This window comes from Musca vetustissima, unplaced genomic scaffold, assembly GCF_032173495.1.
Source record: "Musca vetustissima isolate MV318-11 ecotype Yass unplaced genomic scaffold, APGP_CSIRO_Mvet_v1 utg21600, whole genome shotgun sequence".
Classification (NCBI taxonomy): Eukaryota; Metazoa; Arthropoda; class Insecta; order Diptera; family Muscidae; genus Musca; species Musca vetustissima.
In genome coordinates this window covers 1-18,672 of record NW_026883693.1, presented here as the reverse complement: position 1 = coordinate 18,672, position 18,672 = coordinate 1, and the positions used below count along the sequence as shown (strand labels likewise).

The 18,672-nt window shown below is 34.8% G+C and overlaps 1 protein-coding gene across 1 annotated transcript; it reads left to right on the top strand.

The window, feature by feature from the left end:
- Positions 1–1,561: 1,561 nt before the first annotated feature.
- On the top strand, positions 1,562–14,492 carry LOC133330681 (UDP-glucuronosyltransferase 2A1-like). The gene is made up of 6 exons (XM_061539091.1): positions 1,562–1,701; positions 1,797–1,980; positions 3,953–4,267; positions 10,226–11,064; positions 12,318–12,397; positions 14,383–14,492. Exons 1-6 carry the CDS (start codon positions 1,568–1,570, stop codon positions 14,490–14,492), a joined length of 1,662 nt encoding a protein of 553 aa, XP_061395075.1. The 5' UTR covers positions 1,562–1,567.
- The last annotated feature ends 4,180 nt before the right edge of the window (positions 14,493–18,672 follow it).

The following is an 18,672-nucleotide window of genomic DNA, read 5'->3' as shown; positions in this document are numbered from 1 at the left end:
AATCTGACAAAGATCTGAATGAAATCTCAACTTTACTGCAAACTATAGGCGTCGTCCTTGACCATAACCGGAACTTCATGTACAATTTCAAAGCGATCAGCGCGACATTTCCGTTCTCTAATGGGGTAATGTTAATACTATGCACATAGTCACCTTGGTATAATTGGTATAAATTTTTCGGGTATATGTCCTTCAGGAGCAAGTATATACGCCCCAGAATCAAAATTTCGTAATTTTTCACACAGAAGTTTGGGTCCATTTGACCCGCTAAATATTGAAAGATCGTTATCAAAACAGACATGCTTATTCTTTTGCCCGACCCCCCTCTCCATGTAAAATTTCACGATGTTCGGATCATAACCGCGGCCTCTGGAGAGCCCAGAAAAACCGACAAAAATTAAGTATTTGGTCCATTTCATCCCCTAAATATTAATCGATCATTACCAAAAACAATAGGGGTCTTCATTGACCAGAACCCATTCTACATGCAACATTTCGTGAAGATTGGTCCATAACTGTGGCCTGTATTGTGTTTACAAATTATAGTGGACAGACGGACGGACACACATGTCTAGATCGTCTCAGCTAGTCGGGATATGACGATCGGTATACTTAAAGGTGGGTCTAGGACCAATATTTCGGACATAAAACGATATTATACCATAATTAAATCTGAAATATAGTCAATTCGTTTGGAAAACGTTCTCGAATTCTCCACCACACCGAATAATCGGTGGTCAGTTAAAATATATAAGTGAAAGATATACCAAAACCACCGTTAAAAACATTTATTATAACATATAGCTCTATTAATGAGTTAACAGAACTTTGTTAGGTTTTTCCATGGATTAGTCTTATTAGGTTATAATTTGATATTTTGAGCTCTCATTGGATGTAAAGTTATCATACCAAAAATTGTCAATGTCGGTCCACATGTTTGTATAACCCCCATATAAAGTTCTCTGTCACATTTTTACTTGTTTTCTCCTTTTTTCCAATCAAGTTGTTTCAATACATTATTGTCTAGGATTTCATACTTGGTTTATTTCTTTATCTTTCCCAAAAGTACATCATAATCATAGATCCATTATTATTTCGATCCAAACTAATACACATACACACAATTATTCCCATCAAGTTTGAGAGGATTATTTGTCCTGTAATTAAATTGTTGTTCCAAAACTTTCAACGTCATCATACCAAAGGTATTTTGTGTGTATAAAAAATTGATTTTCTTTAAATACTCATATACATATATGTGGATATGTATCTATAAATAATACTTCCTTAAATAGACACGTAACATCTAATCCCTGCCGACTATGTCCGGTTAAGTGTCGTGACTGGAATAATAAATACCACATGACCGAAGCGTAACGAAGATAGTCATCAACTTTAGTTCGAGTCGATAAGTTTTCGTTGTCTCTTAGGAAATTTGTGTGTGATTTAATTTCCATTCTATTTTCTATCAACTGGTTGGAATATCGACGACGTGTCTTCCTTATTTATCATTTTTTAAATCTCAATCTATAAAATAATAAAATTAAAAAAGAAAAAAATTCGAAAAATGAATTTGATTTTGATGATGACTTTAATTTCATTACAATTATGCAATGCCGAACACATTCTCATGATAACAATGGGTGGCACAAAATCTCATAAAATACCATTTTGGGAATTGGCCAAAGGACTTATCGAAAAGTAAGTGCATAATCAGCATCATATCTCTCTTTCTCTTTTGTTTGTTTCATTGTCCCTGATATCCTCGTGTGCTTTGTTCTTTTGTCAAATTAAAGGGGACACCATGTAACTTTCCTCAGTGGATTTAAAGCTGATTTTCACATAGATGGCCTTAAGGAAATTACACCAATGCATTTGGTCCATTACATTCAGAACTACACAGATTGGGATTTGGTAGGGGCACGTTATGCCCACAAACGTCCAGTGCCCGTTTGGCAGGCACTACGATATCCAGCTGAGGTAATTTTGTCATATGTGCCTGATGTTTTATTGTCGTTGTACTCGTTCGTAGTTGTCCATTCTATGTTCCAGCGTATAGGCATTTCTATTATTGCTTCAGTGTGTCGTGTCTGTTTAGGGCAGCAAACATTATTGCCTGTTGTCGTTACAAAACTAATTGCTTCGTTCCGATTTCTATTGGTTAGTGTAAAGAGTTTGATAATGAATTTAGCATGGTAATTTGTTGTATGCTGATATTTAGGGAGGACTGTGTTTAACATTCGCAATGTGAGGACAATGTGAGTTCTGGGAGGCGACGACCTACATGCGACACGATAATCTAGAGGAACAGAGTAGGAAACTCTACGACCAAGTGGACAGGCTTGTGGGGATACACTTCTCAAGGAACTACTACTAAATCTTATCCTGAATGATGATGAGCTGGACACCACAGTGATTCCGGCCAAGTCTACTCAGGAGAATTGCTGTGGCATCAACAAAGGAAGTTTAGACCCTGTTGACCGACCGAGTCTGATTCCAAGAAGTGCTGTGTCGGCACATGCCGACAATAAGCTTCAAAGGCAGACTGCAACTGAAGCGATGAACGGACAAAGATTCAAATGTCGGAACTGCCCGAGAAGCATCCGATGCGAAGCACTATAAACAAATTCGTAGGGCGAGATGCGAATTTGCTTTCGGAGAGGGAGGTTCATCTCATCAAGGCAAGATGATATTCGTAAGGGAGTTCGAAAGAACTTACGTGCACGCTATTTATGGTGAGCTCCAGATGGACAGGAACTCCCTCCCGAAACAGACAGCTCGGTCAAAAACTTCTGAAGACCACTGAATCGAGCAAAGTAGTGGAGTCGGCGAAGCCCACTGTTTCTGACAAATATTTGAAGCTGACTTCTGATCCAAAGCCTAACCCGAGTCAAAATGCTATGGAAATAGCTGTTGAGCACACCCCGACACAAACCGAAGAAAATATCTTGGCACAATCCGGACTGTCAATTACGATGGAACAGGAACGGATGAAGAGAGGGCAGATTACTCTCTATGCATGCAAGAACTCCATTGGGAAAAGTTGGTGGCTAAAACTAACGACTATACACTGGTTAAATAACAAAGTGGTAGGGGCCATTCTTTTTTTTTTTTGGTTCTCTTGTTTGGTGGCACCGGAAGTCGACATCGATTCTAATAACAGGAGCCACCAGGAGTACCCCACAAGCAGCTCTGAACGCAATGCTGAAATGAAGGGCTCTGGGTCCCAGCAGTAAGTGTCAGGTAGCACATAGTGCCCTAAGGCTGCATGAACAAAATCTATGGCAAAATTGTACCTACGAGCATGGATGTATCCTGAACGAACTAGGTATGGCATTGTACCAATGCGTAAAACTAAGCGACTATATATCACCAGTCCTGAGATTAGACGATTTAGATGTCATTAACTCTAGTAGAGACGACTGGAGAAGGTACAGGGACTGGCGTCTACTGTGAAAGGCTAGCCCTTGAGCTTACCTACAAGCTGGATAGCAACTGTTGTGTTTTCCAAGCTGAGATCTTCGCTATTTGGAAAGCAGCGGAATTGATAAAAAGTCTAGATGCAGAGATCGTTGAACCGGTGACTATCTTTGTGGATACTCAGGCGGCTAAAAATAATAGGTATAACAACTAAATTTGACAAATGTTGACGTTAAATAATATTCGAATCTTCATCATCCAACTGATGGTTTCCTAGTTTCAAAACTTTTTAACATTTTTTCCTCGTTGTTGATTTCAATCAAAGCACATCTAACTACACCTAAACTACAGTACAGCAATTATCTTTTTTGAAATGTTTACATCTACAATCGTTTGGTGACAAATTACCCACCTAAATTTTTACTCGATCTAATACTATCATTAACATGTGATTGTATTTTTCATATTCTTCTCCCTTTTAAACACACGCACACATACATTTTCCATTCATGGACCCATACACAAAATATAGGCATGCAACAGTTTGTTAGAATCCGATGACCACACTGGAGTTACCGTAACTGATGAATTATTGACACAAAGATTCCATTTAGCCATTGTTGATGGTGCATTTCCGGAGTGTGCTTTGGGCATCGTACATCGTTTGGGTCTACCGTTCATGTTTATCAATACGGTTGGTTTCTATACAGGAAGTCTGGCAATGGCAGGAAATCCAATTGCATACGCCGTAACGCCTCATGTCTTTACGGCATTAACAGAGACAATGAATCTGTGGCAGCGTATAGAGAATTATGTGACACATCTATTGGCCGATTTATTGCACAAGGTAATGTATGACATGATATATGTATGTGTGTGACTGAGGCTTTGTATACAGTGGCTCAAAAGGGAATATTTAAGCATTATGTATGTTATGTATGTAGTACTAAAATTTGGGATTTTATATTTTATTGAAAATATTTATTTATATTGAAAATATTCTTGGAGGGGTTTTTCTTATGAGATGTCAATGCTAATTTGTGTATTAATTTTAGAAATTGTCATCTCTAATATTGTCTGTATATTAGCTCAATTTTTACACACACACACACACACACACAAAGGAACTTCCTCTATATCTGATTGTGTGTCCATTCGCATGTGTAACAAAGATGTACATGTAGTTAAATTGTGGTACTGCATTCCTTGCTCGTTGTGGGCTTTACTGCAGATCCTTTCGAAGCAATGAAACCGTATCGAAATAGTTTCATGTTCTTATAAAGGCTATTTTCATTAGAAACATTCTTAACTAGTTTACTTAATTTCCTTATTCCATTCCTAGGTTATAATAATTAAATAGTATGAATTTTGTACAAGACAATCGAACAATTAAATTGCAGCTATTTAAGTATTTAAAATCGAACATTACATGAAATATGCAGTTGACATATATTTTAAATAAAGGTTAAATATATGTACATATAAAATATATTGTACAAGTAGAAACTAGGAAAGTAAGGAACAAAACCATATCCGGTATATCCCAAACTACATAGGTCCCAAAAGAACATGTTATGTTAAATATGGCATAACATCTATAAGGGATATTTGTAATTCGGATGCGGTTTAAACAGAATACAAATAACATAGCAAAGTTATATAAAATATTTGAAACATATATTTTAACTACAATTGATGAGAGTTCTTTATTGTTGTTTGGTCGGGTCGAGAAATTTGTACGCCTCCACAATGAAATAGACATTTAAAATATATGGTCGAAATCGTTTATAACGACACCGTCTATATTAGTGATACATAGTCGAGCACAAAAGTCGACTTTTAAACTTTTCGATTTTTGCGTATGATCGATTTTGTCAAAATCGATCTTCGACTTTTACCGACTGATACAAATTCGACTAAAAAAATTATTATACCCTTCACCATACTGTGGTACAGGCAGAAGGAAACAAGATAGACACATGGTGCCTTTTGAGAATATGCATAGAATCACATTCGAATTGGATGAAGTTTGGCACATCTCATTTATTTGTCCCAAAGGACGAACCGAAATGAAATTAAGAAAAATCAGTTCAGATTTAGATGTAGCTCCCATAAATATTTTCTTCCGATTTAATGTAAATGGTGTACGAAAGTCTCTATATATACTTCGATTTGGACGAAATTTGGCATAGAGTACTGTATTGGGTCTAGAATGATGTGTGTCAAGTATCCAGAAAATCGGTTCAGATTTAGATATAGCTCCTGTATATATTTGGCACAGCGTACTGAATTAAGTCTTCAATGATGTGTCGTGAAAATCGGTTCGGATTTAGATATAGCTCCCATATATATTTTCGTCCGATTTTAGGTCAATAGTGCACCAAAGTCCCTATATATCTTTCAATTTGCACGAAATTTGGAATAGCGTACTGGATTAAGTCTAGAATGATGTGTGCTAAGTTTCGTGAAAATCGGTTCAGATTTAGATATAGCTCCCATATATATTTTCGTCCGATTTTATTTAAAAATTCCCTGAAAATCATTCGATTTGCACGAAATTTGGCATAGCGTACTGAATTTATATTAGTGCGTGCGTTTATAATACTGTATACTAAGTTTCATGAAGATCGGTTCAGATTTAGATATAGCTCCCATATATATTTTCGATCGATTTAAGGTATATATATATATATATATATATATTCCTCTGATTTTAAGTAATTGGTGCACTAGCTAGGCCGATTGGCACAAGGTATATAAATTATAAATTAATCTCTGGCAAGTTTCCTTGAAATCGGTTCAGATATAGATATAGCATAGCTTCCATATATAATTTCGAACTATTCATGCTAATTAAACACCAAGTAATCAATGGATATCAAATAGCGTGTCTCAAGTTTACTTTAACTCGATTTTCAGAATTTAGCATGGTTTGTAGAATGACATGTGTAGGGATTGATGTTAGGCGGTTTAGATATAGATAAAGATCTCATATTTAAGTTCGTTCAATTACATGTCAATGTTCCTTCAAAAAGGCGACGTCTGTTGGGATACATATGTAGAATATACCCAAAATGGTGAAGGGTATCATATAGTCTTTCTTACTCGAAACCATGATTTAGTTTAGCTGTATGCATTTCAATAATGTTGGCACTGTAACACTTATCCAATCCTAAGATACCTTACGAGTTGACCAGATAATCACAACCTGGGTCAGCCACATGCTAAAGAATATATGGATAAACTGTAGTCTACAAGACATAAACATCAGGGACAAAGTGGGAGAAGGGACACCACAGGGAGGGATTTTATCACCAATGCTGTGGATTACCACCAGTGTTCCCAAAACTTTGTTGAAATTTCTAGAAAGTGCTAAAAATTTTAAAAAGTGCCAAATAAAAGTACTAAAGAACTTTGATTATAGTTAATAATGAGATCTGTATTTCTTCAAAATGCATTATACGCACAAGGTGGAGTGAGTGAGACCCCATTTATTTTTAATCAGCATAAAATTCTATGTCGATTTAGCCATGTCCGTCAGTCTGATTAACAATACATCTCGTAATATTGAATACAGAGTTTAGAAATTTTGCACATACATTGCTACTACTGGGATATGGGTACCCTAAATATATGATATTTTGAAGCTTTGGACAAGTTTTTCAACATAATTTGCTGAAATTTGGTATTTCGGGTTCTCCCTGGCAATGCCATCTCCTTTTTACTAAAAATTTGTCTACTTTTTGGGTGGTCCAATTTAGCCTTACAATCGAATTATTTCTAATTGCATACCAAAAATTATCAATATGTTTCGTAGTAACCCCCATAGAGCGATACCTCCATTATTCGGGGTTTCGGTGACTTTAGGCTAGCTTCAACCGATGTGGCTAATATTATGAATTCTTATTGGGCAGAACATATATACCAAGAATTATTAATATTGGATTTTCTTGCGGCGTAGCTCCCATGTTCGGCATTTTGGGGATTTTAAATAACATTTTTGTAAGGATTATCAGAGACATAAGCGGGGTTTTTAAATTATATATTTCTGAGAACAATTTGTGCATATTGCATATGAATTGACTATAATTTGATACTTTTGATTTTATTGGAGTGTGACTAATGATTAATACCGGTAGCTACCGTACCCCACTAAAGTGTAGTTTGGAGGCTGTTATACATGCAGATAATTATCAATCTAGGTCATGGTTTGTACACAGCCCTCATATAAAATGTTGTCTAGGTTGGTTGTTGGGATAACATTAAACATCGTCTACAATTGGGCGAGTCTGAGGGACTTCACGTAAACCTGACCAAGATGTATGTATCTTCACTATAAAGATAAAAATATGACAGTATGAAGAACCCGTCTTTGAAAACAGTGTGATAATCATATCAAATAGGGTAGACAATGTCCACAGATGCTGGTTCTACTGCAGAAGAGCCGTAGGTTCTAAATGGGGTTTTAATCGAAAGATGATAAATAGCAATAGCCCGCACCAAAATATAGTACGTGCACAATCGTATCCTTAATTATTAGTTTTTAGTCGGACCGAATACCTCAAATAAGAGTAATCTCAACATGTGAAGCTATGATACCACACAGGGACTCATGGGATAGCGGAACACTAACAAACGTGTCCCCTGGTAACCGCTTTTAAACAGATGACTCCCAGCTAGCAGATAGTAAACAAGCCATAAGAAACGACCTATAAAACAGTTAAATCCAAAATATTGAGGGGACTGGGAAAAATACAAAAATTTTATGGGAGACAAAAATGAGTACAAGACAAAACAAATCTTAAAGCAAAGCAATCAAAAAGGAAATCAGCAGACTGATCGGTATTCTTCAGGCCCACTTACACAAGAATGGTTACGGGGGAAGCATCTGGTGTAGACCGTGTAGAAAGTATATCAATCGTATGAACATTTCCTGTGCTACTGCCCAGCCTTTTCAAGCTTCCGAATACAATTCTTAGGAAATGACATATTTCGTGAAATAACCGACCATTGGGGATGTGAATGGAAGAAACTGAATGAATTCACAAACAAAACATAATTCCTAGAAGTTTAGCACAATCAAATTCAAATATGACTTTTTCTAAAGGTCTTTCTTCTCTAAAGCGCACAACAGACAGGCTTAAGTACATGTCCTATATTGGATATGTGGTGGTGTTTACAACACTCCTCTTTTCACCACTCTTTTTAACCTAACCTGTTGCATTTGTAAATATTTTGTCCACTTTTTCAGTTTGCCCATATTTAAAGGGACAACTAAAAAAATTGTATTTTGGGAATTTTAGGCATGATTTTATACCCTTCATCATACTCTGGTACAGGGTGATACCAAAGGGGACATGGTAATATGCATAGAATCTGCCCTTCCATTCGCCTGTCTGTTCATGTAAAATTGTAAACAATGTACTGGTCTCATTTATAATCCGAATTGGATGCAATTTGGTCCCAGATCGAAGCATACTGAAATTGGAAAAATCGTTTCAAATTTAGATATAGCTCTCATATATAGTTTCGTCCGATTTTCAGGAAATGTTGCACTACAGACCCGAACAATGGCCGATTGGTACAAAATTTTGCATGTTAAATTGAGTCTAGAGTCTTGTATATATCCAAAGTGGGCGAGGGTGTTATATTGTTATATATTGTGTTATATATTGATGCGAATTAGATGAAACATTGCACAGCTCATTTATTTGGCCCAAGGACGAACCCTATTGAAATTTTGAAAATTCGGTTCAGATTTAGATATAGCTCCCATATATATTATCGTCCGATATCATGTAAATGGTGCACCAAAGTCCCCATATATCTTTCGATTTTCACGAAATTTTGACATATCGCACTGAATTATGTCTAGAATGATGTGTGTAAGTTTCGTGTAAGTCGGTTCAGATTTAGATATAGCTCCGATTTTATGTAAATGGTGCACCAAAGTCCCTATATATCTTTCGATTTGCACAAAAATTGTCATAGAATGATGTGTGCTAAGTTTTTACGAAAGTGGTTACGATTTAGATAGAGCTCCCACATATTTATTTAGATCCCCGACTTTAGGTGCACCAAACACCTAATGTTTGTCCAATTGACACGAAATTTTGCACATCGTATCAAATTGAGATTAGAATGACGTTATAGCATAAATATTTATTTCGAACGGGTGTCTGATTGAGATTAAATTTTTAATAGTGCGGCATGGTGAATAGCGTGTATCAAGTTTGCCATTTCCATAAACATGTCCCATTGTACACAAACGACTAAAAATCTGCCAAAATGAAATTGACATGCAATTTTACTACTTTCCTTACAGGTCCTTACTGGTTTAGGCTTGTACATCTTTATAGGTTACAATAATAGTCTTAGGAACCCCTTAGTGTATTGCTATAGTTGTGCAGGGTATTATATTCCATTTTGCTCTTTTTCAAATTTTCATACATTGCAAATTCTTGTTCTTAAAAAATCTTATTTATATTATTTTTTATGAAAACCACTACTTAAGAATTTTTTTCGAAAATCATCATATAAACAAATCAAACGAAATTTTCAACATCCGTACATGCAATTTGCTCATTTTGCATTATAGCCACTGAAGAATTTAATTCTCCGTTAGTTTGACGGAATTTTGCCAAAAATACATAAACACTGTCAATTCGTTGCGGAGAGGTATCAATCAATTTAATTTAGTTCATAATATCAATTTGGCAATTGAATACTGAAAAGAAGATTTCTGATTTTTCATCTCGTTTCTTTTCATGTCTCCAATTTCATTGGTCAAAAACAACAACAACAGTTCTATAGTAATCAGGTGCATGCAGTTCTAATCCAACACTTTAGCACCAGCATACCTCATCCTTATGCATTGATGCGCAACGTTTCCATCATCCTGCAGAACGGTCATGCCAGCATAACATACGCCCGCCCCTACTATCCGAACGTTATCGAAATTGCTTGTCTACACTGCAGGCCTGCTGGCAAATTACCGCAAGACCTGGAGCAGTTCATGGAAACAGCTCCGGCGGGTGTGATATTTTTCTCAATGGGCTCATCGGTGAGGGCAGCAAATATGCCCGAAGAGTTCCGTCACATGCTCATCGAAGTATTTTCGCGTTTACCACAATATCATGTTCTTTGGAAGTGGGATGGAAACGGCACTACAACCGGTGACCAGTTGAGAGCGCCAATATTGCCCAATGGGCCTCATCAAAATATGAGCGGCATCAGCAGGAATGTTCGTTTGAGTGGTTGGTTGCCGCAACAGGACATATTAGGCCACCGGAAGTTGAAGGCTTTCGTCACACATGGTGGTCTGCTTAGCATGTACGAAGCCATTTATCATGCGGTACCTATGGTCATGCTGCCCGTATTCTGTGACCACGATGTAAATGCAGCCAAAGCCGAATCGGATGGCTATGCTATACGTTTACCGCTCGAAACGATAACGGCAGATAAACTCTACCAGGCCATAATGGCCATTATAAACAATGACAAATACAAAAGAAAAATCCACGAGAAAAGTCAATTGTTATTGGATCAGATGACAAAACCGATGGCCACAGCAATTTATTGGGCAGAATATGTAATGAAGCACAAGGATGTGTCGCACTTACAATCGCCAGTGCGGAATATGAGGTTTGTTAGAAGTTGACGTTAACTGGAGATAGATAGGCTTATAATCTAATGGTTTTTATTTACAGTTTTTTCATATACCATTCACTGGATGTGTTGTGTGTGTTTATGTCCATCGCTGGTGGTATACTCATAATTTTTCAGCAAATATTGAAATATACCCTAAGACATCGAAAGCTACAGAAAGTGGAAGCAAGGAGGAGAATAAAGACGTTAAAGCAGTGCTAAATATTGAAAACAATTGTGTTCAAAATTAAAAAAGCCAAAATAGTTTTGTATCTATTATTATTTTATGTATGTATGTATATAAAATGTGCTCAATTTGTGGTAAGTGAGTAGCATATACAAATATTTCAATTCGAAAGTTTTTTTTTAAGTTTTTTCGTGGTGAAAACTCAGAGCAGAATTTTTAACAACAACATATTAATCGATAACATATTATACTCTTAATAGGAACAACAGAACTCTCTCAGAATATTTCAATAGCAAGATGACTAGCATGAACGAAATTGTAATATTTTTAATTGGACATGTCAAAAAGTTATTTTCACAGAAGCTGCTTCGAAATTTGGTTGTTAAAACTTCTGATGTAATGAAGATCGGGGGATATGAAATAAGTTTTCCTATTGAGCGTTTGTAAATGAGGGGAAAAATACATTATCCTATGAGCCGAATTCACTACACAGGTTAAATGGAGACAATTTTATTGGATTGTATGCTAGTACGTTCTTCATGGTCTCATTAAATGAAATTACAAACTACAGACAGAAACTGGGCTAGGAATTTCAAAATACAAAAAAACCCGAAATACAAAATCACAGCCACTTCGGCGAAACCTAAACCCTACAAATTATGGAAGAGTACCGGAATCTTTATACGGGGGGCTTATTCGGAAAATTGTCTGAGAGATTTAAAAAATGGCGGGACCTTTAGATGTGAACAATACCAAAACGTGGTATTATATTGAAAATCTCCTCAGAGATGATATATATTCATATTCCAAGATTTCGGAATACCAAATTACTTCGGTGGGAGAATCCAGCTAAAACGTTTAAAATACCGAAATATGTCATCCCGCTGTCTATTAGCATATTCCTCTCAACCGGTCATATGCTCAGTTCAGTATCATTGCATTTTTTCGTGTAAGTCGGACAATCATAATATCTTTGGTGCAAAATTTACTTCAAAATGGCCGAAATTATATATGCAATTACATATAAAATTATTTAAACGTCACATACCACACATTATTCTAGGCTCAATATGGCATGCTATTCCAAATGTTGTCTTAATCGGGCAACCCTTGGAAGTTTGGTGAAATTGAACGAAAATATAGGTGAGCTATATCTAAATCTAAACCGATAAAATCAACTTATTTTTATATAGGTTTTGTAGATCTATGGCCACTAATTACAAATGTGAAATCATATTTGAAAATCATATAAAATAAATACAAGATGGCGGATCAAATAACAGAAAAAAACTAAATAACATGAAATCGTACTTTTTTTGAATTATTGTCTTAATGTTAAATGTTTTTGAAAAATGTGCTCAAAATTCCCAAACTACCAAATAACAGGGGAACCTTTTAAGTTGGGCCTACTCCGTAACCTAAATCAATATTGATAGTCTTTGGTACGAGATTTCACATCCAATTCCATCCCTTAACCACACTGCGGTGCATATGTTTATAACAGGCAAAAGGAAACAAGATAGACACATAGTTCCTTTTGATAATATGCATAGAAACACCTTCTAACTTTCTAACGACGAATACTATTGAAATTGGGAAAAATCGGTTCAGATTTAGATATAGTTCCCATATATATTTTCGTCCGATTCTATGTAAATGGTGCACCAAAGTCCCTATAAATTCTTCTTAATTAAGTCTAGAAAGATGTGTGTTAAATTTCGTAAAAATCAATTCAGATTTAAATATAGCTCCCATATATTTTCTTCCGATTTTACGTAAATGGACATGGCACCAAAGTCCCTATATATCTTTCGATTTGCACGAAATTTGGGATAGGGTACAGAGTTAAATTTCGTGAAAATCGGTTCAGACTTAGATATAGCTCTCATATATATTTTCGTTCGATTTTTTGTAAATTATACACCAAAGTCCCTATATATCCTTCCATTTGCACGAAATTTGGATTTATAAGTAAATGAAGAACTCAAAATGTGTGTACCCTAACATGTGACAAGTTACGAAAAAATCGGTTTAGATTTCGATATTTTGTTTTAAATTTATTTACATAATTTTGTCCCATTGTTAGAAACAACTGTATATCTGAACAAATTTAATATAGGATGCAGAATGACATGTTTAATTTCATGTTAATGGTCCTTCAAAAATGCCACGTCTGTTAGGATTCCATCTGTTGAATATACCCAAGGTGATGAACTTCAAATATACGTGCCTTTGACGTCATTGGTAATAATGGGAAAATTCTGCGAATTGTGTGAATATTTTGAACTTTTAATATCTTTACAAAATTTCAATATTTGGCATATCCTTTATTTGCGAAGGATTTTTCTGCATTAATAGTCATAAAAGTAGTATTTATGCTAAGAATAAGAAGAAAATGACAAACGTGGTCTTTCTTCACTTCACGTATTTATTTCATATTCACCTTGTCATATTATTTCAAGTAAAAGTAATTTTCAAAAAAAGAAGAAAAAAAAAACAAAAAATTAATTAAGTTTGTGAGCTCATTATTTACAAATTTAAAAATTTAAATTTTCTTAAGATTGGGGATTCTGGCAGAAAATTATGATATTTCTACCACTTGTGCTCTTCTATTCCAATACTTTCGACCTAATTTGAAATATCGTAAGAGTACCGACAATTTCCTTCCTGTTCTATGAATGCAATTTTCAATTAAAGTTCCAACAAAACACCTTTGTTATTTAATTTTGTTTTAATAAAACTATATAAAAACATTGTTCAATTCTATTTGAATCTCCCTTTAATACGGTCCATAATATTAAAAGATGTATTTTGTAATATAATAAACGACATCATTCAATCAAAATGACAAAAATACCAAAACCATACATTCCTCATCCAATCAAATCGATCAGCAGGAATGAACAGCAACGATGCAGTCTGACTGACTAACAGACAGTCAGGCAGGATGTTACGACTACCTCAAAATGTCATTGTGTGTGCATCAACCAACATCTTAATTCATATAGACGACATTCATATCATCTTCGGTATTGTGATTTCGTTTTTATGTGGGAATAATAAAATTCTTACTTCCAACATCTTTTAGCACTCGATTCAATAAGCTATTGTTGATTTCTTAACAATAGTAAAGCGAAAGCAACAACAAGCACAACAACAGCAAGTCAGTGGCAGTGCTAAACGCCTGGTATCACATTTCACAAATAATCATATCAATCCCTATGTACCACGTTACTAAGTCATTGTTGGCAGGACGAAATGTACTAACTTCGTTAATTAATTTAACGAATTAATTAATTTATATTAATATATTATCTAGGAGCGCTATAAATGACAAGGACATGGAATTTTAAAAATGTAGGGAATATTTGCGGTGAATATTTCGATTTGTTCAAAACTTCAAAACGTGGACCGGTATTGATAACGTATGGTAGAACATGTGTATAAAATCCTCACAATACTTCTAAAGGGAGCAATATTGAATATATGAATACATATAGTACGAAATGTCGAAAATCAAGAAGTATTGATGTGTCCGTCATGTTTAACATTTAAAATACCGAAACATAATTTAATGGCTCTTACCACACCATACATTGTAGTATATACTCAAACAATTTAGTGTTCAGAATATCCCCAATTCTATGGTGGAATACAGTTTTACGAGGACAACACCAACACACGAAATACTATTTGATTATAACAAAATTTATGATGGCCGACTATATGATAATTTTCACCACTTTGGGTACATACAAGAGATGATGAAATTTACAATATCCTGTAGATAGAACAGATATATCATCTTTGGATGATACACATACCATTCGGTAATCTATGAAAAATTGAGTACCAATGCGCTGTCCAAAATTTAACTATATCGGGAAAGCATTTATTATTTGGTGCTTATTTTGCATGAACTCAGACGACAATATAGATTATATATAAAAGAGCTAACACTAAGTGAGTGAGTGAGGGACTGACAGATCATCGCCCAGACGAAACGGTTAAAGCTAGATGCTTGAAATTTTGTGTGTGGGTTGTGTTGGTGTGTAGGCGTGAGATAAGGCTGGGTTTTTGGAAATTCGAACTAGAAGGGTACGAAAAGTACTAAAATGTACCAAATATGGTACCCTTTGTATTCGGCGAACGGGAAGAGCTAGAATTCTGAAATTTGGAATGTTGGTCACTGTTGGAAAGTTAGAAAGATGTACAAAAGGATTTTTGAAAATTCGATCTAAAAGTGTACGAAAAGTACTAAACTTTACTAAATTTAGTTCTAATTGTATATATTTTGAACATATATAGCTAGAATCTTAAATGGAATACAGTTTGGGAAGTGGTGTCGATGTACGGAAATGGTTTAGGACATTCGAACGTATGTGTATAAAAAGTACGAAATGGTACTGAATTTGGTACTATTTCCATTTAGTTGAGTGTATAGAGATGGAATACTGAAAATATGAACTAGCTCTACTACTGGAGTACAGGATTGAGGCAGCTTTTAGAAATCTTACTAATGTGTACGAAAAGTACTAAGTGATATGCATGCATGTTGGATTTACGTGAACAGATAGAGCTGGAGTCTTCAAATGGGGATTTAAAATGACTATTGGAATGTAGGATTGAATTAGTTTACGAAATTCGTACTTATTGTTGCTAAAAGTACTAAATTTAGTACAATTTGGATTTTGCTTGAAAGGATAGAGCTTAAACCCTGAAATTTGGAATAAAGATTACTGTTGAAGATTAAGCTATAGATACATCTTTTAAATTCGTATTTATGTGTACGAAAAGTACTAAACGGCACTAGGATTGGTACAATTTGGGTGAAGGAGAGAGCAGGAATCCTAAAATGTGGAATAATGGTTGCTGTTGGATTATAGAAGTGAGGTATGGAAGCATAGTACATATGTGTACTAAATAGTACTATATTTGGTACAACTTGATTATGTGTGATCGGATAGAGCTGAACTCCAGAATTTCGGAATTAAAATTATTGTTGGAGTCTAGGATTGAGGTAGTTTAAGAAATTGTTAATTATAGAAACAAAAAGTACTAAATGGTACCAAATAGTTTACAAATTGTTTTTGTGTGTACGGTTACGGTTGTGATCCTGAAATTTTGAATTAATATTACAGTTGGAGTGCAGGATTGAGTTTTCAAAATTATGTGTACTAATTGGTACAAAATTGGGTACAATTTATATTAGAGTGAATAGAGAAATACTTAAATTTGGAATGAATATTACAGGATTAAGGAAGTATTGGAATTTCGTACTTATGGATACGGGAGGCACTAAATGGTACTAAATAAATGGTACAATTCGTTTTGTGTGATTATATTTTATGTTATATTTTAAAATAAAATTACTGTTAAAGTACAGGATTGAGACATTGTTGGAAATTCAAACTCATAAGTACGAAAAGTACTAAATGGTACTAAATATGGTATAATTTGGATCTATAGGAACGGATAGGGCTGGGATCCTGAAATTTATGATTAAAATTACTGTTGGATTATGGAATTGAGTATGTTTTAGAATATCGTACTTACGTCTACGAAAAGTAAAAAAATGGTACTAAATTTGGTATAATTTGGATGTTGGTGAACGGATAGAGCTGGATTCCTTAAATGTGGACTTAATGTTATTAATGGTGTTCATGACTGAGATAGTTTTGAATATTCGTACTTATGGGTACGAAAAGGACAAAATTTGGTACAATTTGGAATTCGAATCCTGCAAGTTGCAACTTTGGTTACTGTGGGAGTGTAGGATTGATATAGGTTTGGAATATGGATACAAAAAGTACAGAATGGTACCAAATGTGGTACAATTTGGTTTTTGGCGAACAGACAGAGCTGAAATTATTAACTTTGGACTTACGATTACTATTTGAAAGCAAAACTAAGGTACCTTTGAAATTTGTTCTTATGAATACGGAAAGTACTAAATTTGGTACAATATGGACTTTGGTGGAATTAAGATTACTGTTAGAGTGATAGATTATTGTCGTTTTATAAATACTTACTTATGAGTATGAAAAGTACAAAATGGTACATAATTTTGAACTATTTTGATATAGTTGAATCCTGATATTTGGAATTTGGATTACTGTTGAAGTGAAGTAGTAGGCTATGAAGATTACTTTGGAAACTAGAATTTATGTGTACGAATAGTAAATAGAATAGCAAATGCAGTAAATTTGGATTTGGGTAACGGAGAGAGCTGGAAATCTAAAATTTGGAATGTGGGTCACTGACGGAGAGTTAGAAAGAAGTAGCAAAGGGTTTTTGGTACTAACTAACTGGAGGTAGTTTTGAAAATGTGTACTTATGCGTTCGAAAAGTGCTAAATGGAACTAAATGTGGAATCTGTGCATATTTGATAAAATATCCAATACGAGTTATTCTAGGTTCCATTTGGTACGATGTGCACAAATTCGTCACAATCGGACGAATTGTAGTTATTGTGCATACAATTTAGATTAAATTGGATGAAATTATACATGGAAGCTATATCTAAACCTGAACATATGTCAATCCAATATTTCATGTTATGTGAACAAACATAGGCTCCTCGGTGCACCTTTGGCATAAAATCGGACGAAATTATATACGTGAGCTATATCTAAATCTGAACCGATTTCAACAAAACTGAAGACACAACATTCCAGACTCACTTCAATACGCTAAATTGTAAAATTGTGTCTCAATCGTACAAACACAGTGGGTGTTTGGTACACCATTTATATGAAATCAAACGAAAATATTTATGAGAGCTATACGCTGTTCAAATTTTTGTCTCAATTGGAAAACATAATCAGTTTGCTGCTATATTTACATAAAATTGGACGAAAATCTATATGGGAGCTATATCTAAATCTGTACCGATTCCGACAAAACTTTAAATGCGACCTGTACGTGGACCTATAATGATAATTTTTTGTAAAGAAACCCAATCTGCAATAGCCACAAAAAAAGATATAACACTTCTTGTGCTAGAACTTTAGAGTTACCAGCAACAAATTCGCAAAGATTTATTTATTGTATTTTTCTTAATTTTACCTACAATACCTGATTTTTGGCAGACGACAGTCTTTAACTGATAAACCAATATAGACTTTAACTATCAGCATTTTTCTGCCAAATTGACTTAGTCCTTTTTTCTTTGTATATTGATTGATATGCACTCATTTTTGATTGCAGTAAATATGAACATGTCTCAGACATAGCATTTTATAACATATGGGAATTTATAGTTTTGTGGGTGTGTGTTCTTCTTCTTCTTCTTGTATGTAAGCTTTGATGAACAATGTATTTGATTGTGTGCACAGCGTGAATCCTTTTAACCAACCCTCCAATCAAATGTTCTTCTTCAAATAAAAAGAAACAGAAAAACTGCAGCTATATCACTT